This window comes from Leopardus geoffroyi, chromosome X (genome assembly GCF_018350155.1).
Source record: "Leopardus geoffroyi isolate Oge1 chromosome X, O.geoffroyi_Oge1_pat1.0, whole genome shotgun sequence".
NCBI classification, from domain to species: Eukaryota; Metazoa; Chordata; class Mammalia; order Carnivora; family Felidae; genus Leopardus; species Leopardus geoffroyi.
In genome coordinates this window covers 20530160-20554850 of record NC_059343.1, presented here as the reverse complement: position 1 = coordinate 20554850, position 24691 = coordinate 20530160, and the positions used below count along the sequence as shown (strand labels likewise).

The 24691-nt window shown below is 41.2% G+C and overlaps 1 protein-coding gene across 4 annotated transcripts in view; it reads right to left on the bottom strand.

Annotated features, from left to right (window-relative positions):
- PDK3 (pyruvate dehydrogenase kinase 3) overlaps positions 1-24691 on the bottom strand; it is a 68645-nt gene that overhangs the window by 35368 nt on the left and 8586 nt on the right. For 3 of the 4 annotated variants that reach the window (XM_045473264.1, XM_045473262.1, XM_045473263.1), the window contains exons 2-4: positions 8713-8854; positions 4872-4943; positions 838-1022 (exon numbers count right to left, since the gene is read on the bottom strand). In XM_045473264.1, coding sequence (XP_045329220.1) covers positions 838-1022; positions 4872-4943; positions 8713-8854 — 399 coding nt within the window. Of the gene's footprint in view, positions 1-837; positions 1023-4871; positions 4944-8712; positions 8855-9265; positions 9300-24691 lie in introns of those variants that run through there. The other variant, XM_045473265.1, reaches the window with a different exon arrangement.

The window sequence follows — 24691 nt, the reverse complement described above, 5'->3', positions numbered from 1 at the left end:
CAGTAGGTCACAAATCATGTAAGTAGTTTAAATCAATAGTAATTAGGTTGTTTTTTCATTTAAATTTCCTATAAATTGTTATACATTCCTATTTTTAAAAGATATTCATTTGGGACCAACCCACATGTATTAATTATTTAACATTCACTTATCCAAACAAATTAGTAAAGATGTTCTGCCTATGTTCTGCTTCAGCAAAGAGGGTGATTTAGACCCTAGACATGGAGGTGCTTTTTCGTAACAATTATGAAATCAGGCAAAGAAACAAGGCTGAAAACGAGCCCAAAAGTTTTTTGTGGCAAGAATTAGTTTTTTTTTTTTTTTCTTATCTGCTTATCATCCTGGTGAGGGGACTAAAACTCTGCAAGAGATTATGGTTTCACAATTCACTTAATCTGATTTCAGTGATCACTGTGAAATTAAAGATCAATTGCCTCAGGCTGTCATAATGCCAATTTAATATTCCCAGGATCAATGTTTTTAAAACCAACAAGGAGACCATGTAACATCCCGAGTAAAACATCCTCTCGGAGCGTCCTCCCAGGGACACATCCAAGCAGTGCGATGCCTTCACTAGGAAGGTAATGGCAGAGGCTTAAAGGGCGAGCAGAGTTCCAGTCTCTAATATGAGCATCAAATTTCAAGGGTCTCTTTTAACAAAGAATGCTAAAGAATAGCTTTTTAACAGACAGGATTTACTTGGGAGAAACTAAACTAGAAATGAAATTTCTACATACAAAAATGCAGATCAGTACATTCTAAATCAAACAACAGGAAAACACTGGGGAGAAATCACTCTGGGTACCCATTCAAAAGTGGACCAAAATCACAACTTACTGTGCTGGTTAATAAGCATGCGGAAAGAGATGCGGTTGGTATAGAACCGATCCAGAAAATACTGGATGTTACTGCTAATGAACGGATCAAACCCAAATTTCTCCTTGTATTCAATCACTCCTTGTGCCATTGTAGGAACCACATCATTGTGTCTATTTCTGACTTTAATCAGAACTTGCAGAAAGCTGTGTAGGAGGGAAACAAAAAGAGGTCAGTCTTTATATTTCATGGGCTGATGCATGAACTTCCCAGCTCTGTCTCTGGATTTTCTATGTGCTGGTATTTTTTTAAGTAGAGACATAATCATTATAGGCTACAAGGAAATATTCATGAGAAACTAAACTATTACCCAAGTTTTTGCGTGAAACTTTCTATCGAAATTCTTTCAAAGACATAAAAAGTAAGAGGTTCTAGTTAAAAAAAAAAAATGCTCAAAGATCTTTTTAGTAACCCAGTGACTTTCTGGAAAAGCAATCACATATAATACAGGTTCTATAAATTTTTGGTGAATAATTGCAGAACACATTAATATTTCTTCTGACAACATGAGGACAGTCTCCCCATATCTCCAAGGATTTATTATAAAGTCTCAAAGCAACAGCTTCCATGAATAAACAATGCGAAATTTCTTAAGAGTAAAATTTTGAAATGAATTTCTCATAGCAGTAAAACAGAGCGACAAAATATAGATAGAACAAAGGCAATTAAAACAAACCTACAAGTATTATGGTATATTACTATAAAGATACAGAGGGGAAAATATGTACTAAGAGTGGTAACTAAGAATAGAAAGACAAGTCAATGGAACCAAATAAAAAGCTTGGAAAAAGGCACAAGGGCAAGTAAGTCTGTGTACATAAAAACTTAGCATATTTATAAAGTGGTGTTCCAAGTCGGTAGGGAAACAATCAAATTAGTTGGGACAGCTGGCTAACAATTTAAGTCACATCCCAATTTCAAGACTTAAGCCAAAAATGTAGTTAAAAGATTTAAATGTGAAAGAATGAAATCACAGAAAAAATAAAAGAAAATCGGGTGAATAAGTATATAGTATACCTTGGGGTAAGGAAGGCTGGTCCAAGATGAACACCATAGGTAGAAACCATGAAGAAATAAATGATAGTACTATGTAGAGTTTCAGCAATTCTATAGGGATACACATTACAAAGGCCAAAAAAAAAAAAAAAAAAAAAAAAAACAGGGAAAACTACATTTACAAGAGCTACTGCTATCCTTGATAAAGGAAAAGATGAGCACCCCAACAGAAAATGAGGCAAGGGATCTGGTGTCAATGGGAAATTTACCACAGAGAAAATGCAAATGCCAGTAACTTCTCCTTCAAAACAGTAACAGAAAGGCAAAACAACACAATAAATACTATCCTCTGCTTATCAAACTGGTGAATAACAACCAGTGTCATCTAATGTTTGTTTATTTTTGACAGAGAGAGACAGAGCATAAGCGGGGGAGGGGCAGAGAGAGAGACACACACACACAGAATCCGAAGCAGGCTCCAGGCTAGGAGCTGTCAGCACAGAGCCCGACGCGGGGCTCAAACTCACAGACCGCGAGATCATGACCTGAGACGAAGTCGGATGCTCAACCGACTGAGCCACCCGGGCGCCCCAATAACCAGTGTCATCTAGAGCAAGGAAGCATAACTGATGCATTTCTAGGGGCAATTTAACAGCATATATCAAAAGACCAAAGAGAGTCATTCCACTCTCAGGAACTGATCCCAGGAAAGTAACAGGACAAGGCCAACAGCTGTATTTAAGAGCTATTTTTTAGAGCCCTGTTTAGAGTAGCAAGAAAAATACAAACCATTCTAAAACTCAATGACAGGAGGTCAAATCACATGACTTACCTGTAGATGGATCATTTTGAAACCATTAATAATGGTACAGAGATCTATAATGCCCACAGTTATTTTTGTAAAACATTGTGCACATATAAAAATATGGATGCCTAGGAAAAAGTATGGAAGGAAAATGTTAACAGTGGTGGTCTCCTGATAATGGAAATTTGGAGTGACTTTCTTTTTACTTATCTGAATAGTCTCATGTTTCTCAGTGATGAAATACTTCTGTAACCAATACATACATACAAAGACATCAAAGATGAATAAATCAACCATGAAACTGAAAGGTCATAATTATCCAGAAGACATTTCAAAACGGACAGTTTGTCCTCTACGTAACGTTCTTTCCAACCTATTTAGAAATTAAATATCACGAAAGCTTAAGATTTCATTATAGTAGAGAAACACCTCACCTGACTGGAAGGAAGGAGACTTGCCTCAAGGGCTCAATTCTCAGAAGCTTCCCCAGTCTTCCTGGGCTCTTCTTAACTTTATCATCATGGGAAGTAACCTTGTGCTCTAAGCTGCTTTCACTTTACTTAAATGATCTCCCTGCCCGGGACTCCTGTATAACCTCTCCCAGACTGGAAAAGGCTACCACCATGAGTAAAGCCACTCGCTCACCTTCCTTTCCTTCCTTCGCCAGGAGCAGCGGGCTTCTGAAAACCCAACTATCTTAACTAGCTGTGTGAACCAGGGCAGGCCATCAAAACTCACTAAGGGAGACTGATTATCATTATGATCTCACACACACTGGATCCAGCACTTGGCAGTTTCCAAAATGGGCTCATGTCCGTAAGTTGCATCTGACCGATAACCTGTTCCAGAAATTGAGACAGGATTCCGGGAAACATACAGCCGCAATATTACATACTTCCACCAATCTATACCCTAGAATTTGAAGCTAGAGAAGTCATCCTAATGGCATCAAGACAAACTGTTACTAGCTAATGACTTCTGAGAAAATGAAGCTCCTAGATTCAATTCATTTAATTTCAATACCTTAAATGGCAGCAATGGCTTCTAGCAATGAAAACACTGCATCTGGAGCTCTAATCCAATGCCTCCCCTCCACAAGTCACAAATCCATCAACAAAACACCTAGCAAAGTATAAAACAGGTCAGGATTCTTCTTCCTTAAATTTTAATTTAAACTAAACTGGAGCTAGCTACTCAAGGCTCAAACTGGCGGCTCGGGCACTATGGAACGTTGTAAAGAACACTGTACTAAGGAAATGGAACAATGACTTACGGATCCAAGTTCTGCTACTAGCGAATGTTACCACGTGGGGCAAGTCAGTTCACTTCTCTGACTTCAGTTCCCTGAGCTGTACATTGAAAGGGCTGGGTTCAATGCCTCGAGCTAAGGTTGCTTGCATAACGCAAAGTTTCTTGGTTCTTTTTCCGGAACGCCTATATAAGGCGTTTGGTGTCACAACTATGTGGACCAGGCTTCTACGTAGAAATTCTTCAGGACAACAGGCCTGCCCTGCGTATCTGCTCGTGTGTACGCGAAACAGGAGGAAAGTGATGTGAAGGGGATACTTAATTTCTCTTGGGGGTAAAAAAGAAAACCACACTCAGAGCTGGGGTTAGTGTTTTTCAGTTAAATGAAAATGAAAAAACAGAAACATTTTCCATCAGCAAGAGAATTTGAGAATTCAGCAGTCTTCATGCGTAATAGCAACAAGAGAATTCAGGTCATTATATTAAAAGCACACTCATTTATGCTGCTCCAAAATAAAAGCATTACAGCTTTTCCGAGCTCAAATGTTATATCGCCTTGAAAATTAAAAAAAAAAACAAACAACATCTGTAAAGGACTGAATAGATAAATTCATGTCTATATAGAGGCCACTGCATTCTTAAAACCACCACTAGGTGGAACATTTACTGCGATATTTACAGTGAGGGGCCTGCGCCAGTTCACCATGAGTAAAAGTAGTTAAGAACTAGACCGTGAAACAATGTTGAAGTCATTATTCCTTTTGTGCTACGTTAAATTCTTAACTCAAATTATTTAAAAATGTGACGTCAAGTTGTTACCCATTAACAAACCTAGTGCTTTTGTCCAAATTAAACTTCTTGGTTCTTAATGCCACGAGTTCCATTTACCAACACATTTTTTAACGTAGAAGTTTGTACTTTCAGGTAAGTTTGGTACCATACTTACTTATCCAAGACCTGTGGATCCTCAGGACTCTTATTCTCGTATTCTAGGAGTTCAAGAAAGCTCTGCATATACCTAAAAAAGATGAGTTACTGTGTTAATTGCCTACTGTGTTCATTGCCATCCATTCCCCCTTTCCCACGTCCTAACAGCAGCCCAAATTTTCACTCAGGTATCTCCCCTATCTCTCCCTCCCCCCCATGTAGCCCAGGTGCTGCAGGGGAAGCTGATGCCATGCAAAGCTCCTGGGTGGCCTGATTTTTCTCTGGGTAATGGTATTTTTCTCGTCACTAATGACTAACTAGTCCGATAGGCATTCCCCTGAACACAGGGACTGGCTCAGGAATGGTCATACCGCCCCAATTCAGGCCAGTGAAAGAGAAGACATGGTCGAGGACTTTGGGAAAGAAATTACCTCGCTCTGCTTTTTGTACAGTGTGCCATGTGGGTGTGGAGCCTGGAGATGTTGTAGCTATTCTGTCACCAGGAGGAAAGCCAGCCTGAAAATAAAGCTAATGCCGTGGAAAGCAGGGCCTGGATAACCTCATGAATCTCTGAATTGAACCAACACCAAAAGCTCATCCTTCTGGCTACCGGAGCCAATTTATTGTTTCGTTGGGTCTTCTGCCATTCACAAACATATTCTAACTGGTAAACCAAATCTACAGTTTGATTAGCCAAAAAGTACGTATCTACTGTTAAGAAACACTATGTGACACTAAAGCACACGCTACGAACTTGGAAACTACAAATAAATGTTCCTTCTCAGAGTTAAACCAATCTCATCAATACTGCATTGGAGGAGAAGGAATGCCTCTCTGGTCCTCAGAAACAGCTTCTGGATTAAAAATAGCTACATATCTCAATCAAGGTCAGTACAGGAAATAATGTGTCCAAAATAAATATCTGGAGAACAGAGAAAAATGGGATTGAGAGAGGCACATTACTGGAGCAGCTGTATCCAGACAGAACCTGCTGGATCTGGAGGGGATTCAGAGATGCCAATTACTCAGACGTGCGCCATCTCTGCTTTGGATCTGAACATGCCCGGAAAGAATTATCCCTGAATATAATTATTTCGAACAATTAATTACCACTAATCCTACTAACCAGCTTTGGAGAGAGGATGAGGTACTCCAACAACAAAAACTGACTGTGGAGCACATAAATACATCAACAGGAATAATATTTTATTAATCAGCCTCACTTGAACTTTGTAACAATGCATGACACTGAAAGTATGCTCATCTGCACATGTATTTTTTAAAAGCCTCTGGGCACATCAGGCTATGAGTTAGGTACTGTTGAAATCTTCAGGTCAAACCTCTCGGAAAGGCCAAAGTCAGCCATACGCAATAAGGCCCTCTATCTAACACGCCCGCAGAATTCTAGGGAGGTAACCCATCCTTTCCAAAGGGGTAGTTCATCTAAAGAGCCAAGTCATGAACAGAGAGGAGCCAAAGATCACGTGGAGCTGCCCAGCCCTCAAGTCAAGAGAACAAGGAGAACACGCTCTAGCGAGGTGGGCTTCACAGCCTGTTGTAAGAGTCACTATTAAGAGGAAAAGGAAACAACAGCTAAGCACAATGTGTGATCCTAAAATAGATTTCTAAATTGGGGGGCGGGGGGTTACTTAAAACAAAAAGAGCACTGTTAGGCCAGTGGGAACAAGTTGTCCCATATTAGAAAATTATCACTGGACTGGGGCACCTGGGTGGCTGAGTCAGTTAAGTGTCTGACTTCGGCTCAGGTCATGATCTCACGGTTCATGAGTCCAAGCCTTGCTTCGGGCTCTCTGCTGTCAGCACAGAGCCCGCTTCAGATCCTCTGTCTGTCTGTCTCTCTCTCTCTCTCTCTCTCTCAAAAATAAACATTAAAAAAAGAAAATATTACCGCATCAATGTTAAGTTCCCAAATTTGATAACCATACTATGGATTTCTAAGAGTTGTTCTGAAAGAGATATATACTAAAGCATTTAGGGGTAGAGGGACATGATGTCTACCGTTAACCCAAATGGTTTAGGGAAAAAAATAATGTGTATCATATACGTACCACATGTGTGATATACCATAAACATACACACACACACACATACATACATACATACATACGTGCACAGAGAGAGAATGAATATGAGAAGAGCAGAAGAAATACTGCCAGATGTTAACAATTAGTGAATCCGGGGGAAGGTATATGGGCATTCTTGCTACTAGTCTTGCAAACCTTTCTGTTACTTTGGGAATTATTTCAAAATTGGATTTAAAAAAAAGTTAAAAATGACATGCATAAGTTTGGAATGGCTATGGAAGACAAATATGAGACAAAAAAAGAGCTGACCCGGTCATCTGAGTCTATACTTTGCCAGCAAATCACTTTGAAGCCCATGAAGTAACTTTTACATAAGCAATAGGTTTGACTGTCAGCCTCCACCACCAGGCCCAGGGGACTTGACGGCCATCTAGCCAACCTACAATCCCCACGACAATGACCCTGATAGTGAATTCACATTTTCTGGAGAAAATTTTCTGGTGATGGTCTCGAGGCAATCAAGAAGTCTCACGCAAACAAACACTCGTCGATCCGGAAATGAGCTACACATCTGGGGTGGAAAGCAACCTACTTTGAGAGCCAAGTCACCATGGCCAGCTCTCTGACCTGCCCCGGACCCCTGGGCCCCCGAGCCTGCCACAGCCAGGAGCCGCTGCTTGTCTGGAACGGAGACTGGTGCCCACCCAATATACTGCTTCCCAGACAATTCAAGCTTAGCCCTAAGAACAGATTATAATAAATATTACTGAGGAATCACGGCTGAATGTCCATTCCCCTTCGGTAGCCTGGCTGCCATTAACCCTTTAAATGCCAACTAATTAATAGCTCCGTTCGCCTTCTATCTGTCCCCATCATTCCCTTCCCCTAAAATGCTGTCCCTGCCCCTGCCCCCTCCACCCATCTACCCAGGGGCAGTGCAAAGCCACAGCAGCCTCTTCATCCCCCCACCACCCCCCACCCCAACATCCTCTGTGCGCTTCCTCTGTACTGGCTTGAGAACACTTTTTTATCTGGCCTCCCTAACTCTTCCAGCTTTCTTGGTGACTTCTACCTTGCTTTTTATAATACGCAGGAGACATGCAAGTGTTTCTCGACCATACGCAGATGCCTTTCTGAAAATACACCACCTGCTCTTACACCCTACCACTCGCCAACCTCACCCTGCTCACCTAGTGACTGGTTTGGTGACACATTTGACTGTCCCAATTCAGTAACCATGCCTGAAGCGTCAGAGCTGTACCCGATCAAACTTGATGTCACACTTTGCTCAGATTTTTTCTAATTTTCACAAGGCAAAGGAAGCACATTAGGTACTGATATTTTTACAGCCCAAGGTTCCCCTTTAAACAACTTCATTTTCTCGAAAAGAAATACTGCCTCCAAGAAACTCCTTTAACAGGAAAACAACAGGAGCAAGGCTGAGACTTGATCAAAGTGGCAACATTCCCTTACCCAAAGGATGGCAGACCAGTGCCCAGAGGTCACAGCATTGTTATTCCTGTATATTTTTCTGTACCAATTTTTGTTCCGATGGGCAATTACACTTATAACCAGAAAAATAAAATTTGAGAAGTCAAGAAAGCGGTTAGTACAAGTGAGAAGTATTTTCATTAAGACAATTTTAAACTGTCACAAAAACAAACGAACAAACACGTATAACTGCTTGGAAAACCCAGCTATCCCAAATGACTCACTCCCACACTGGCATGCGTGTACTTTTAGGGAGAATGGTCTCAATGCCAAGTGTCCAGAGCATCATGGAAAGACCCATCTAAAGCCACATTATTTACTCACCAACTCTGTACCAACCCCACCGAAGGGCGGTTAAGCAAGTTATCCGGCAGAAGATTAACTTCTCTCATCGTGTTAGCCAGTCGTACAGGAAGCTCCTTTCGTAGAAACATATATGAAGTCTTCTCACACGCATTATCTCTCCCTATTAAGAGATAATAAATGTTCCATGATTTTATAATCTAACAGATGCAATAACAGAGTGCTCTCGTGACGGCACAGTTACTGCTTACAAAGAGAAAATTAAACAATCCTAGGGTCTCCAGCTAAATGTTTATCCTCTGAAATGGCAAGCTGAAGAAAATTTAATTAGAATAGAAAAAGAACATTTATTCCAAGAGGCAACCTTGAAAGCAGTTTTTTTTTCCTTAACACAAATACATTGCTAGGGTTACCAGCAGTGATATAAAAGTGACCTGGGATATAATCTGAACTTGTTTTCAAATAAACACTGTGGGAAAGCTGCCAAGTACAAAAGTAGGAGAACATGCAAATCCACTCCTGTTTACAGGGGTTTCCAGAATGCAACAGATCCACTCATTCCACAAATATTCACCTACTGCATGTTGACTCATTCCTAAGGTTTTCTTCAAACGTGTTTCTCCAGGAATCAGAGCTTTGTCACTCTGGGAAGTGGCCACAGACCTACTCTGATCGGGACACAGGGCTCAGGACGTGCCAGAGAAACCAGCTCACAGGTGTACTCAGAAGCAGAGTGACCTACTATGGCAAGTCCAAGAGGGTACGACACGGTGTCGACCACAAAGACAGAGGTCAGAGAGTCTTCTGTCGGTCGCCCTGAGCTGGTGGTGCATAAAATTTATGTAACTAGGGCAGAGAGAGAGAAAAGGTACCCAGCCAGCAGAATGAGGAAACATGAACCACTTCCCCAGCTGCTCTGTGACCAGAGTGGTTCCACGTAGGTTTTGCCCCCCACTCCCTAGGTCCTGCTGTAAACCTGGGGGGTTTGGGGATGGGGTTCATGATAGAAAGGACATGAGCTTTGGGGACAGAAATGTGCTTCAGCCCCAACTCCTCCATTTTGGGGGTAGGAAACCTTGGGTAAGCTTCTTAATCACTCTAAATCTCAGCTGCCTTAACCTGTAAAATGGGGATGAAAATTCAGGTTCTGTAAAGACTAAATGTGGTAACGTGTATGGAGCCTGACACAGAGCAGGTGAGCCATAAACATTAGTCCTTCTTCTACTCTCCATGATACTTATGGGTCCATCCCAACTCCTTCACATTCCACAGGCCTTCCTGATGCTCCATACTGCCGGGAGGATGTTCAGAGATGGGCAACCTTGAGACCAGGCTCAGAGAGAAACAAGCAAGGCTCAAGTAGCAATCTTCTTTTTTTTCTTTCCTTTATTCTTTTTTTTTTTCTAATATAATTTATTGTCAAGTTAGCTAATGTACAGTGTATACAGCGTGCTCTTGGTTTTGGAGGTAGATTCTGGCGATTCATCACTTACAACACCCAGTGCTCATTCCAACAAGTGCCCTCCTCAATGCCCATCGCCCCTTTTCCCTTCTCCTCCACCCTCCTCCAACTCTTCCCATTTCTCCAAACATGATACAGGCCACAAATCAGAGATCCAGAAGTAAATCTGATTTGCTAACACTTGCAGCCAAGTTCTGGTTTATTCCTTTCCTCTTCCTGCTGAATAAGACTAGAAATAAAGAATCCACTTTTGAAAGTCATCTGCAGAACCTTTCTTTCTCCTACTGACCCCTGAGCCCCATTCTCCATTTTTAAAAAAAGTTAGAGTAAGAGATTAGTCTTAAACAATTCATCCCTTACTTCGGTTATTCTAAGTGAATATACTGAATGAAGGCCCTGGGTACTTCTTTAACTAATCAATGATTCTGTCTTCCACTTTTCCCCCAACTAAGGAAGATGGGCGTGGTATCCCAGCAACGACCTTCCATCACCTCCTCTATGCACACTTATTTGGCTTTAGATGATTAACATTTAAAAGGACTCCGGCTGCTTTGCTTCAGGTAATATATATCATTCCTAAAATGTTTCATATAATTCTTAGACACGAATCATTTTAAATGCACTGAAAATGCTGATTTTTAAATCATAGTGAATCGCATCACAAAATGAAGCACCTGTTATTATCTAAGGTAAAAGGTACATCTAACTTTTCACACACCAGGAGAAATACTTAGCATCCTGGTTAAATAGAAAAGACACTTTTTTTTTTTTTTAAGCACAAAAGAAATGATGAAGTACTCCCTGGAGGAGAAGGAAGTGAGGGAACAGGAGAGAAGAGGAAGAAGCCCACGGGGGTTGAATCAGAATGGTGAGTGGCAGTATGAACTTGGGATTTAAAAAAATTACCTGAGTTTCTTGACACAAAAAGTTTCCATTTTCAAACTGCCATGTCTGCATCAGTAGCAGCAAATTGGAAGCCTAGGGTCAGGGTAAGGGGAAGGACCAGGAGAAGTGGGGGCAGGCTGGCAGGTGGCGGTCAGGTTCCTGTCTGTGCTGGAAACCCACAGGGCTAGATGGTTTCAGAATTTCAAGGTTATCAGATTTTAGGAAGGTAAAAAGGAGTATGTACGTGTATTGTGCAACATGGTCTATTATACAGACACAATACAACTGCAGTGAAATCTGCAAACATTTACAGAGAGCAGGACAGAGACCATGGCCTCAAATAAGTTCAGGTCATGTTTTGCCACCAAAGGCATGAGAAAACAACTTCAAGTTTTAGAGGTTTTTGGACTTGAAAATTCAGATAAAAAAACTTCAGACTTGGGGCACCTGGGTGGCTCAGTCGGTTAAGTCTCTAACTTCAGCTCAGGTCACGATCCCGCGTTTCATGAGTTCAAGCCCCGCATCAGGTTCTGCACTGGTGGTACGGAGCCTGCTTGGGATTCTCTCTTTCTCTTCCTCTCTTTCTCTACCCCTTCCCCAGTTTCTCTCTCTCTCTGTCCCTCTGAAAATAAATAAATAAACAAAAAAAAAAAAAAGGCTGTAGACCCACAGAACAGTAACACCAAGATCATGTGCCAGACTTAGACTTGGATTTGAATCCTGACTTGAGGCTCAGGAGCTCTATGAAGGTGACATTACACTTCTAAGCCTCAGTGTAGCCAGCTATAAAATAAGAACAGTACCTGTTTCACAGAACTGCGTTAAGAGTTAAAAAGTGGTTAACCATTAACATTAACAACGTCTTAAAATTTAGAAGAGGGGGCTCATTAAATAGCCATCACTAATGATGCCAGCAATGATAAAGCAGAGAAGCCTGAGGCCACAGGGTGCCAGACCAAATCATCTGATACTTGCTAAACCCCCCGAGAGCCCGACTGCATTCTGGTTCAGTGCGGTTGCCTCCGCTCATTTGGTGATTCTACATAATTAAAAAGGGATTAAGAAGGATTAAAGTATGTTGTGTCCCTACCTACCACTTTTATTTATTTTGAAATAAAAGGCCTTGACGCATACATCGGTCAACTCTGCACAAACTAGAAAATTCAACAACTAGGAATGGTCTAAGATAACCAAATACCAGGAAGCCTTTATTCTAGCCATCTTGGATGATCAGCCTGTTGTCAACCACCATAGAAACAACCATGTTTTGTCTCTAGACACCCCCCTGCAACCATGGCACCAATGGGAGTACCTCATCTACAGTAGCTCCTCAACGATTTACTGGAAGAACAGAGAACACTTTCGGAAGTTTGTAGTTTTAAGAAACAATACCTGAAAAATCTGTTTTGACTCCTACATTCTTCTTTAGCTTTAGAGATTAATTCTTTGTACTCAGGTACCTTAATTATACAGGGGGGTAAGCCTTTTTTAGTTAATTAGTGAACCTAAAAATAAATAGGTTTTTTAACCTTTCTGTGGTTTTCCTCATGTAAGTTGAAAGTATTTTATCCCATGTATTAATATTGGATATTCAGTTTAAATTAAATCAAAGGGTTCTGACAATCTTTTTTTTTTTTTTAAGTAAACCTAAAAAAATCCTTTTGGTTTTAATTGAATGTCCTCTCGGAAGGCCTCAAGTTTTCTAAGTCTTCTGGCATATCCAGTATTTTCCAGTTATTCTTTCCAGTTATTCAGCTTCATTTTTTCCCCACTTACTTGGCTTCCCTACATTCCTTAATTTTGGTTTTCCATTTTTATTCCCTATTTCTCTATATGCTTCGCCTTATTCAATTTTACCAATTAAATTTTTTCCTAGTATCTGTTGGAAGGATGATGAGGGAGTGGGTGAAGGGCAGGGAAGATTCTGAGCTTAACTACATTCGTGCGTATTTCTTTAGTTTCTCATGCGCATACGATGACCTTTCAATTCTCTTCTGTTCTCAGTTTTTCAAACTTTGCCCTTTCATTGAGAAGTTGGAGACAATTACTACATATGATTTGCTTTGTCTAAAGAGGTTCCAAATAACTTTCCATTCACCAAGACACAGGATGAACAGACACAGAAACACAAATGACTTTTGAGCAAGTGCAGGGAGCCCTCTCGGTGACGGTTACCGATAAGAAAGGAGCGTTTGACTACCCTTCTGAGAGCAAGAGTTCAGACTTATTCTTTATACCTGGTTTCCATCGTGGCCTCTGTCTGGTAAATCTTTAATCCTCTTCCTGATTAATTTACAGGAAGCAGAAAAAATATTTCTTCAGTTAATAAAGTGACCTGATAATGTCTCTTATAATTGAAGCAGAGGGTTGAGCACATGCCCCCCAAAATGGAGAGTCCCCTGTCCGCATTACTAGCGGGCTTTGTCCACATATTTCAGCTTTAACACTTGTGGGGGGGGGGGGTTGGGAGAGGTAGTAATGGAATCACGGAGTGAAAAAGGAGAGCAGTAACAGGGAAAATTATAGCAAGGCATCAAAAACCAACAGATTGATCAGCTCATTCTAGTTATGCTGTTTTTTTCTAAATACTGTCAATTACATGTATGAGTCTGCAATGTATTTTTACCATTAACCATACTCAAATGGGGAAAATGTAACTGAGAAAATAATATCTTAGGGACAGCTCCGGTTTTTCTCCAGTTACATTTATAAGATTTCAATCTTTTGAAAACACTGAATTTTAGAACCATAATTAATTAATTTTTGGACTTTCCAGGGCTAAACAATGATTAATTGGCCTTCAAAAGAAAGTGTCCTTCACTTATACTTTTAAAATATTTACTCTGTGTCCAGAAGTAGTACTTCACTGCCTGAGAAGTTTCACAGATTTCCTTTATCTGGGAAAACTTATTCCTGAGTGTAGACATCAAGATATGTAGACTGGGGCGTCTACCAAAATTAAGGCTGCCTCTATTCTAGGTCAGACTGTGTTTTGGTTATTATTACCAATAGCCAGAAACATCAGAGCCAAAGACGGGATTTCACACACACCACATTCCCTAGCAAATTCGATGCCCCAACAACATCTTCTTTCAGCTCAATGTCTATTTCATTATGCTCACCAATGCCATGGGTTAGGAATTCAGACAGGATGCAGGAGGGATAGCTTGTCTGGGACCTCAGCTGGAAAACTCAAAGGCTGGGGCTGAGGAGGCAGTGACTAGACGGGGGACCTGGAAGTTCCGAAGGCTCCTCATTTGTAAGTCTGAACCTTGGGCCGATGACTTGCCAACTAGGATTGCCTACCAGAGCACTATCTGGTGGCCTCTCCATCGGCCTGCTCACAGCATGGCGGCCTTGGGTTAGCTGGATTCTTGCACGGATTCGGTGAACAAGGTAAAGCTGCATGGCCTTTTACGATCCAGGCTCGGAAGTCAAACAGCTAGTCACAAAGCTTGTCCAGATCCCAGGAGAAGGGGACAGATCCTTCCTCCTCTTGAGAGAGGGATGATGAGGGCACAAGGTAGGAAAGCATCAGTGTGGCCATCTTTAGAAAATAGGATTTGCTCTATGATCATGAGGAGGTGCAGAGGATGATTTCTCAAATTACATTTTATTAAAAATTTTTTTAACATTTATTTATTTTTGAGACAGAGAGAGAGAGCATGAACAGGGGAGGGTCAGAGAAAGAGGGAGACACAGAATCCAAAACAGGCTCCAGGCCCTGAGCTGTCAGCACAGAGCCCGACGCGGGGCCCGAACCCACGGACCGCAAGATCATGACCTGAGCCGAAGTCGGACGCTCAACCGACTGAGCCACCCAGGCGCCCCTCAAATTACATTTTAAAGCACTCTTAAAAAAAAAAAAAAAAGCACTCTTTGATTGCCTCAACTTATTTCTTCTGGTGTCATTTTTGAGCAGCCATTTATTTAGTTTAGTTTGTTTTTCACTGTGGACTTCCCTCAGACATCTGGTGACCCGTGCTTGTTCGGTAACGCTTGAGAGTGAAGCAGCCTTCAAAGACCAACAAAGTGAGGACCGCAAATATCTGGTTATTCAGGGCTTCTGGGTGGGGTCCTAACAGCACACCAGGATCCCTAATTCTCCTTAAGTAGTTCACTCGATGCCATTAGAGAAGAGTCCCCTGGTACCCTCTACTTTCCCTACAGACAATTACCTACCTACTAATGTTCTGATGGTTGGGGTAAAGGATGACCCTACTGTTCGCAGACTTCCAGCTCATCCTCCGGTTTTCAGCCAGCCAGCCCTATCTGTCACTCCCGTCCTCTATCTGTGGTACGCTACTGAGGCCGAAGCCCCCTCCTGGGCCCTGCTGCGTCCAGCTCAGCACTCTCCTTGGCCACAGTGCCTTCTGAGTATGTTCTGGACCTGAGCTGTCCAGTGCTGGAGCCACCAGCCGTGAGGAGAAATTTGAATATTCAGTTTTCTTATGAGATCAATGATGAACTCCCCAAGTGTGATAAGAATACTCTTATGCTTCGGATACACATACTTAAGTATCTAGGGGTAATCACATTCTCTACAACTTGCTCTCAGATGGTTCAGCCAAAAAGGCAGTGTTGAGAGAGGGGCAGGGCAAGAGACAGGAAGAGGGATAGACAGAGGGGGGAAAGATAAGAAGCAAATATGGCAAAGTAACTGGTGGATCTAGGTGCCAGACATGGATGTTAACTGTAGTATTCTTACAACTTTTCCTCCGAAATTTTTCCAAATGAAGAGTGTGGGAGGGACCCTGTGAACAACCTAAATATCCAACAATAAGGGAAGAGTAAAATAAATCACGACATTGTATATTTACATCGGGAAATATGGAGTCATTCAAAAGATTGTTTTTAAAAGCAGTCTCCTAACAGAAAGGTCTTCCTATGTAACTAGAGCCATTCTATTTTCTAAAAAGAATACAAAAATCTCACACAGAATGTGCCACCATATGCAACGGACGTGTGAAGCTCGTGTTACCTTCATGTAATGATTTTGGTTGTTCTTATAGGGAAGGAGGGTACAGGCTGACTATGACAGGGTCATTAAGGTAGGCGAGGGTCACTGGACCCCTCCCTGAGGGGCATCTAGGTCGGTGATGAGAGAAAGTGACTAACATCCACTAATGCCCTCATCCTCTCTCTTTAGAGTCCTGTTCACTCTCTGAAGGTAGATATGTGTCCATAAACACACTCGGGAGAAACCCGCCCTTCTGTACGCCAAGTGAGGCCAAAGCAAGTTGTAAACGGGTTTCACCATAGGCCCACACTGTGTCCTCTGCCTGGACAACCCCTCTGCCATTCCCCCCATTCAATGAGTTCTATGTCCTGTGGGTCCCAGGATTCCTCAGAATTCCTCAGAATACTGAAGAGCCCACTGGCACAAAATCCAACACACTGTAGGTGTTTAGTAAATATTTCCTGCTTAGAACTGAAAATAAAAACACCTAGTAAGTTTTAGAATAAACTTACTACAGCAAATACAACTCAGGGATGCAACATAATATTTGCTGGTAATGGCCAATTCCTCTTACAGACAGATCACTTCATTCTATATATTTGGTCAGAGGTATTAGATCTTTTAAGTTAGGGGAAGAGGAACCCAAGGGAGGTAGGAAGGTGAAAATAAAGCGGCAGTAACCGTCAGCATGGTGTGTCAGGCCACAGAGCGGAGAGAAAAGGCATGGATGTGTTAGGAACCGACCCCACAAACAGAGCTTGGTCCAGCCAGAGCATGCGAGTAACACGGCAACCACAAAGATTCCTATCAACCTAATTCCGGGAGGGGGTTTAAGATCTAGTCCTAATGGTGGACTGGTAAATTACGTGACGCCTTGTTGTCCCGGAAGCAAGAACATTTAAGTCAAGGTCACACTGCACTCATCCTCGAGGTTAACTGAGGCAAAATGTTAAGTTAACCGCTACAGTGAATGAAGAGGATCCAAAGCCAATCACGCTCCAAGCACAAACAAACTGAAAGTGCTGTTTCTTGGAAAATGGTCAGTTTTTAGAGCTGGGACCTTCAGCCAACAAACCTTAAAATAATTAACATCCAAGGTTAAGAGCTCCCTATGCAGCTCTTGTTCTTAGCAGTAAGCTGATTTCATCCAGGAAGTGCTGTGTCACTAACTTCCCGTAATGAAAGCAGTCACCATCTACTGGGCACCTACCACGTGCCACACCTTGTGCTCCATGTTCTCAACCGTACCCGTACGACGAGCCTGTGGTCGGATGCTAGCATTTTGATTCTGTAGCTTAATACGCTGAAGTGTAGCGAGATCAAGTGATTTGCCTTTGCCTCCTGGAAAGAATAATTTCTGGTTCACCTTGCAAGAGTTGGTCAAGATGTCATGTCAACAGCTACCTGATGATTTGGGAAGTCTCCGCTCCTTATTCAGGACTTGTGCTTTGCCATGTATAAAATTAGGGACGTTGGAGAGATGATCTCTAAGCTCAAGGTCCCACTGAATGCATCAGAGAGGGTTAGATGTTGGTTCGTATCTCTATTCAGTTATTTATCGTACACCAACTGTGCGTAGTCATGTCAAATCTCAGACGAGTATGGAGAGAGCACTGCTGTGAGGAGGCAGCCAAGGAAAGGAGCCAGAGATCAAGAAAAAGAGTACATCCTTTCATATGTGTTCTTCTAATTGTGTTCTCCACCCAGAAAGCCCCTAAGGATGCTGTGGATGAAGGACAAGAGGGTTAACATGGTGCACATTCCCAGAAACCACTTCTATGAAACAAGCCTTCGAGGGAGAGGTAGGGACAGCAGGAACGCATGCCACAAAGTCATAGGGTTCATAAACGTTGACTAACACATCTCAATTTATGTATTTCCCCCTGCCTCACATTTATCTAGAAGTTTCCCAAAGGCAGTGACTATGCCTTGACAATTTCCCAAAGCTTCTGTTTCCACTTCATTCCAAATCCAGGTGTTCAAGTGCTCAACTTCAGCATCTCGGACCCCATCCTCTGAAGTGGTTCATGGCTCTTAGGCTTAGGCCAACAGTCTACTGGATCTAACACAGTTCTCAGCCCATCACGATCACGTGGGTAACTCCAGGATCCTGGCGCCTAGACACAACCTCTGGGGATTGATTCACTGGCCTCAAAGAGGGGCAGGTGCCACTAGTTTTAGGAGCAGCCCAGATTATTCTCGTGAGCGGCAGGACTGAAGACCACTGACTAACATTCGTCACAAAAAATCCAACCAGGGAAGGCAAATCAAAAACTCCTCAGGCTCAGACAGTGGCTGTTTACCCGTCTATTTTTAGTCTCTATTTTCATGTTTGAGATTTGTTTCAGCCTCTTAGGAAGCTGACCGAGGATGTTCTCATAGTCTTAAGAGACTTCTCAGCGTTACCACTATCTTCTTTCTCCTTGTCCTTTAGATGATCCTACACAGGAAAGATAAAAACTGCTGAACACATTCATGAAGGAGATGGCCGTACTTCAGGACGTGGTGACTCCTGCCAAGCGGCGACGGTGTTCTCGTCGATCCTTCCCCTCTGGTGGGTTTTGTTTCCACACTGCGCACAATCCTTACCTACTTCCTCAGCTACAGAGGGGTGGTACGACGAGCAGGTCATGGGTCCCCGGCTCTACTGTATGTGTGGGTACTTTTCTTAACGGCCCTGAGCCTCAGTTTCCCAATTTATAACATGGACACGACTGTTGTCAGAACTCCACAATAGTGTATTTTATACCAAGTGTTGGTAAGTACTCAGAAGATGCTGCTGGAATCTACTCGATCTTTTTCAGTTTACATAGAGTCCATTTTAATTTCCTTCTCCAACAGTTTCTAAAACCATGCTAAGAAGCAGAACTAGGAGTATGCAGGTTGGAGATAGCATGGCAGAGACTCTGTACAGAATGCTAACCAGAGACGTGGGCTCCCTTTGTACACAGGGCAGTTTCTAGAGAAGGGGGACTCGGTGCGAGCAAGTAGCTTAGGAGTTGATTAGAAATAAAGGGGTCATGACCACACTACATGACCAGTATAGATAGGTATAGTAATATAGCAATTACCCTTTTGCTTTCTATTTAATATCACAAATGGGAAGAGAAATTAACCAAATTTATACAAAGTTGGCAATCAGATACTAAGGAATACCTGCTACCAAGTTTAAGGAAACACTATATTCTACTAGGACAGGTCCCGGGAGACATTCAGATAAAACCCAGAATATGCTCTGAGCTGTGAAAATCTAACCATTTGCTGGGGAAAGAAAGGTATGTTACACATCTCAAAGGCCCCTACTGTTTTTTGGCCAAGAAGACATTGGGAAATATTTAACTTCCCACTCCAGGAAAATGTTAGAGGTATTTAGTAATTTATTCCCAACAGTGAAACTATTATATACTGACACCCATGCCCTAGTAAGAAAGCAAGCAACGTTGGTACAACTCAAATGATCCGACTGGAATCACGTATCATGTCTAAGAATGAAAGTAAAATAATGACTGCCTGTGTGATGCTTAGAGAAATAATCTACCAGTGAGTTAGAACCCCAACTGTTCAATCAGAGGCAACATAAATATGGACCTGTATATGTATATACAATATAAATATAAATATAAATATAAATATAAATATAAATATAAATATAAATCGGTAAATGTAATAGTTTGCTGTAATTTTTGTGCCATTCACTATGGCAGAACGTATAATCTGGGAAAAGACGAGACGCTGACCAGGAATAGGGTTCTCCTTGAAGGATATGAAAAATACCACCAGGGGCCTCAATCAAACCTGGCTCTGCCCATAGGGGAAGCATGGAGGTAAACTGATCCCCCCACATACCATGAAAGTGAAATGGGCTAGCTGAATGCTGCCAGGTCAGTTTCAATTAATGTCAGGTAAGCCACCCACACTCCCCTTAACACGTTTTCCTGTAAGTTAACTAATTTATCAAAAAGAATAAGTGGGCAGGTACAGCAAGAATTTCTAAAAAAATATGGAAATAATCGTCCTTACCAAATTTCAACACAAATTATGAGGCAAAGGTTAACATATACTACTTCGTTAAAATCAGAAAAGCTGTCCTACTGAATAGAATCCACAAATATAAACTACTCTGTGAACTTAGCATGTGATAAAAACAGAAACACAGCGAAAGATTTCAGGCCTTAAGAACTGTTGCTATGCAACTAGAAAACAGAACAGAGCCAAACTGAGTTAGCTGCAAAAGTCCCATCAGAAATGGCAATAAATTCCAGAGGGGTTTAGTAACAATTTGCAAAATGCTATAGGTGATAAATCTGACCATGATAAAAGCACTGTAATTGACTGAGCATAAAAAAACTCAGACTGTGCACTAAACAAAAAGGAAACTAGCATTCAGTCATAATACATGCAAACGTATGGGCAAAAGCTGGAAGACTATCACAAAAAAATGGATGGAAGAATTATAGGTGATATTCTTTCCAAATGCCTTTAATTGCATACTCTGATAATTACTTTACCAAAAAAGGGAACATGGTGGGCAATGATACTTACACAGTACAATAGGTTACTATGCCAAACAGATACGAGAATTCATGAAAATGTTAAAACTCCAGATTCTAGTTAGTAAGCGGTCAAGGGCACTTTACACACAACAAAATGCAGAAAATAAACCACACAGGGAAAAAAAGTGAAACACTTAGCTTCTACGTTACCTATTACACAATTAAAATCATAACACCTCACTGTGGCAGGGCTGTGGAGAAACTGGAACCCTTAAAGTTTCCCTTTCACATGGTCACTCCCCCCAGGGGCACATACCACATAGGTAAATCATGGATTACCTGGAAAGGTCTTAGCTAACTTCATGTTATGCTTCAGAGAGCCAATACAGTATTCGCTTTCACTGGCATTTGGGAGAAACAGATCTTCATCATTTAAATCCAAATTTTAGAGCAATCACAGCAAGAGCTCCTTTAACAGGCTGCCATTAGCTTAGACTAGAGAGAGGTACAAAACGTTCTGTAAAGGGCCACACAGCAATCATTTCTGGCTCTGTGGGCCAAATGGCCAACTTTGCTTTTGTGGAGGGACAGAAATCACAGACAATATGTAATACATGGGCATGTTCCAATAAAACTTTATTTACAAAAACAGGCGAGGTCAAAACCCAGAGAGTGTTCAAGACAAAGACCGGAACCCTAACATAAACTATGGACTGTGATGGGCCAATGTTGGCTCATCAATTGTAACAAATGTCCCCACACTGGTGCAGGATGTTGATGGTGGGGTGGAAGGGCTGTAATTGGGGAGGGGCTGTGCATGGGCGCTCCCTGTACTTTCTGCTCAATTTTGCAGTGAGCCTAAAATTATTTTTTTTAATATAATTTATTGTCAAATTGGCTAACATCCAGCGTGTAAAGTGTGCGCTTGGTTTTTGGGGTAGATTCCCATAGTTCATCGCTTACATAGAACACCCAGTGCTCATCCCAACGAGTGCCCTCCTCAATGCCCATCACCCATTTTCCCCTCTCCCCCACCCCCCCATCCACCCTTAGTTTGTTCTCTGTATTTAAGAGTCTCTTATTGTATGCTTTCCTCCCTCTCTCTTTGTAACTATTTTTCCCCTTCCCTTTCACCATGGTCTTAAAATTACTCTTAACACTAAAGTCTATTAATTAAAAAACAAAACAGGGGACTGGCCCTCAGGCTATACAGTTGACATATCTTCGAATATGGCATTCCAAAAACAAAAAGCACTTGCCCAACTCTGACGTCAGCTTATCAGCGAAGTCAAATAACGTAACGCCCATACAATATAAAGAAAAAGGAAAAGCGATAATATTTTCTCATTCCATCCAGTAACAAATCCAAAGTTTCTCAAATCTTGCCAATAGCCTGAATTTCCTAAAGCTTGGTGGGAGAAAACCACCCAACAGGTCAGCAAGTGTGGCCATGCCGCCCCTTCAAAGCTACAAAGAGTCACACACAAAACTGCAAAGACAACGAAGCCAAAGCCACAACTTTAGTGCCCAGAGCCTGATAAACCAGATTATGTTGAAATCCAATGCTATCTGATCACTAAGGACCCAAAGGGCCAATTCTGTCTTTAAACTTAAATACTGATCAAGATGCATGAAGCCAAGTTAGGTATCTTTACCCTGACTGAAATCGTTCTCTTCCCCTTTAATTCTGAACAGTTGGCTTCTGTCTCCAAACAGGTTAGTCTAATTCTTGGCAACTCTTCACAGCAGAAAAACCTTCCTGCTTAGAGAAAAGGTGTATCACGTACATGTACATACAGGTACAAAATAAAGACATTCGGAAACAATGCAATTGTTTTTCCTTTTTCCTAACATGATAATTAAAAAAAAACCTTTTCATTTCCTCTGTAAATAAAACCACTCTTCTCTCCAGTGGTAATCAGGCTTCGAAGAGCAAAAGGACTTAAAAACAACCAAGACTTTTCAAAGACAAGTCATTGGAAACCAAAGTCAACTTTTCAGCAGGTAGTGGAATCTTAAAATACTTTCTAAAGGAAAACAGAAAGTGGCTGGGCCCTTAAACCTCAAGAACAATAAAAATAAGGAAATTGGCTGGTGCCTTCTAACAACTAAAGGCTCTTAGGTTCAGAGAACCAGGACTGTGGCAGACATCTTTTCTGTGAAAAGAAGCCAGGACTGTCAGACAACCTGCTTTCTGGTGGTTTTATTTGGGAGATGCTATATTTAAATGTGGGGACATTATGAAAGGTTTTTATGTTTTTATTTGTTTAATATTTACTTATTTATTTTGAGTGGGGGAAGGGCTGGGGTGGGGGGCAGAGAGAATCCCAAGCAGGCTCCAAGCGGTCAGCAGAGCCCAACACGGGGCTCGAACTCACCAACTGTAAGGCATGACCTGAGCCAAAATCAAGACCACGATGCTTAACCGACTGAGCCACCCAGGTGCCCCTATGGAAGTTTAATCTTATATACTAACTGACTAAAGTAACAGGGTGTTTCACACCCTTTATATGGAGCCAGTAATCACCAATGACAGAGCGCCCACTCTGCAGACAGCTGAAGAAAGCGTGAGAAGTTCCAAAGAGGTGAGCGCCGCCCTCTAGAAAGAGACGGTTGTGAATAGAATAAAATAAAATAAGAGGAGGCTGGAGTAAACACCTTTAATACCGGTGCAGCTGTGCAAAAGACAAGCGCAAAGGAACTGGAAAATAAAACAAAAGGGGAAGTAAGTCTGCAGGAAGGGGATCAAAGTGATGAATGAAGGAAACAGAAGTGGCCAGAGTGAGACGGGAAGATGAAAAGCAGGTCCAGATGAAAATGTGAATCATTTCCTATGAACTCATTCAAGATTCAGAAGGTTCTGTCTTTAATGTATGTCTTAGTCTGAGTTCTCCTTTCCTTAGATCACTAAGAGAAGTTTGAATTCCTAACAACTCCTTAACGGAAAAAAAGAACTCAAACCTTTGCAAATATAACAAAGCACCACCATGAGCATGAGCTGCCCTTCAAAGACAAATTAATCCCCAAATCCCAAGAGTAACAGGTTCATAAGGAAAAAAACTGTGAAAGTTATATTGCAAAAGAAAATCAATACGTGTTCATTCTGAACACTAAAATGTGATACTTCTATCACTCCTATTAAGGAATTAATATATACTGTCTGAAGCCTCACTGTCCGATAGAAACATAATGTGAGCCACATGTGTATTTTAAAATTTCCTACCAGCCACATTAACTCACAAAGAAACAGGTGAAAGTTGTGATAGTTTATTTAAACTATCCAAACAATCCGAACATATCCAAAATATTATGTCTACATGAAATCGATATAAAAATATATTGAGATATTTTGCCAATTTTTACATTAAGTCTTTGAAATCCACTGTGTATCTTATACTTTTAGCACAACTCAATTCACAACCTAAATTTCTATCAGAAATAAGTGACCTATAATTAGATTTCATCATTATAGTTAAGGTAGATTCACATATCCAAATTGTTCTAAACAGAGCTAAAAGTTTTCCATTTAACTGCATCGAGCATCAAGTTTAAATTGAAATTGAAGTCAATTCAGTTTCTCTGCCACACTAGCCACATTTCAAGTGCTAACTAGGCTCAAGTGGCTAGCAGTGACCTTACTGGACAACGAGGGCCTAACATAATCACAGGAACCAAAAATGCAAACCTCACTGTTAAAATAACTATAATAAAACAGCAGATAAAGATATATAATACAGTAGAAAAGTTAAGGTATTAAAAATAGAAAGCAACAGAAAATTACAGATGGTTATCATTACAGATGATGGATCTTTCATATCAACAAACATATGTATCGGTTAAACTTCACCACATAAAAGGAAAAGTTTGATTCACAAAGCAAAACCTAACTTTATACCACGTTTCAGAAAGACTGAAAATAAAGGACTAAAAATTAAAAAACAAAATAAAATAGCAATGCTCTACCAGAAAATGTAAACACGAGGAAAATAGGGATCTAGATCTCAATGTCAAATAAGGTTGAGTCCAGACTTAAAAGCATTAAACTAGTAAAAGGGCAGCACTCTGTATTGCTAAAGGGTACGTCTCACAATGAGGGCATGACAGTTAAGAATGTCTAAGCAACAAACAAGATAAAGGAAATACTACTATAAGAGAGATAGGGAGAAACAAAATTCTATTACGAGAATTGAACTTCTCTCA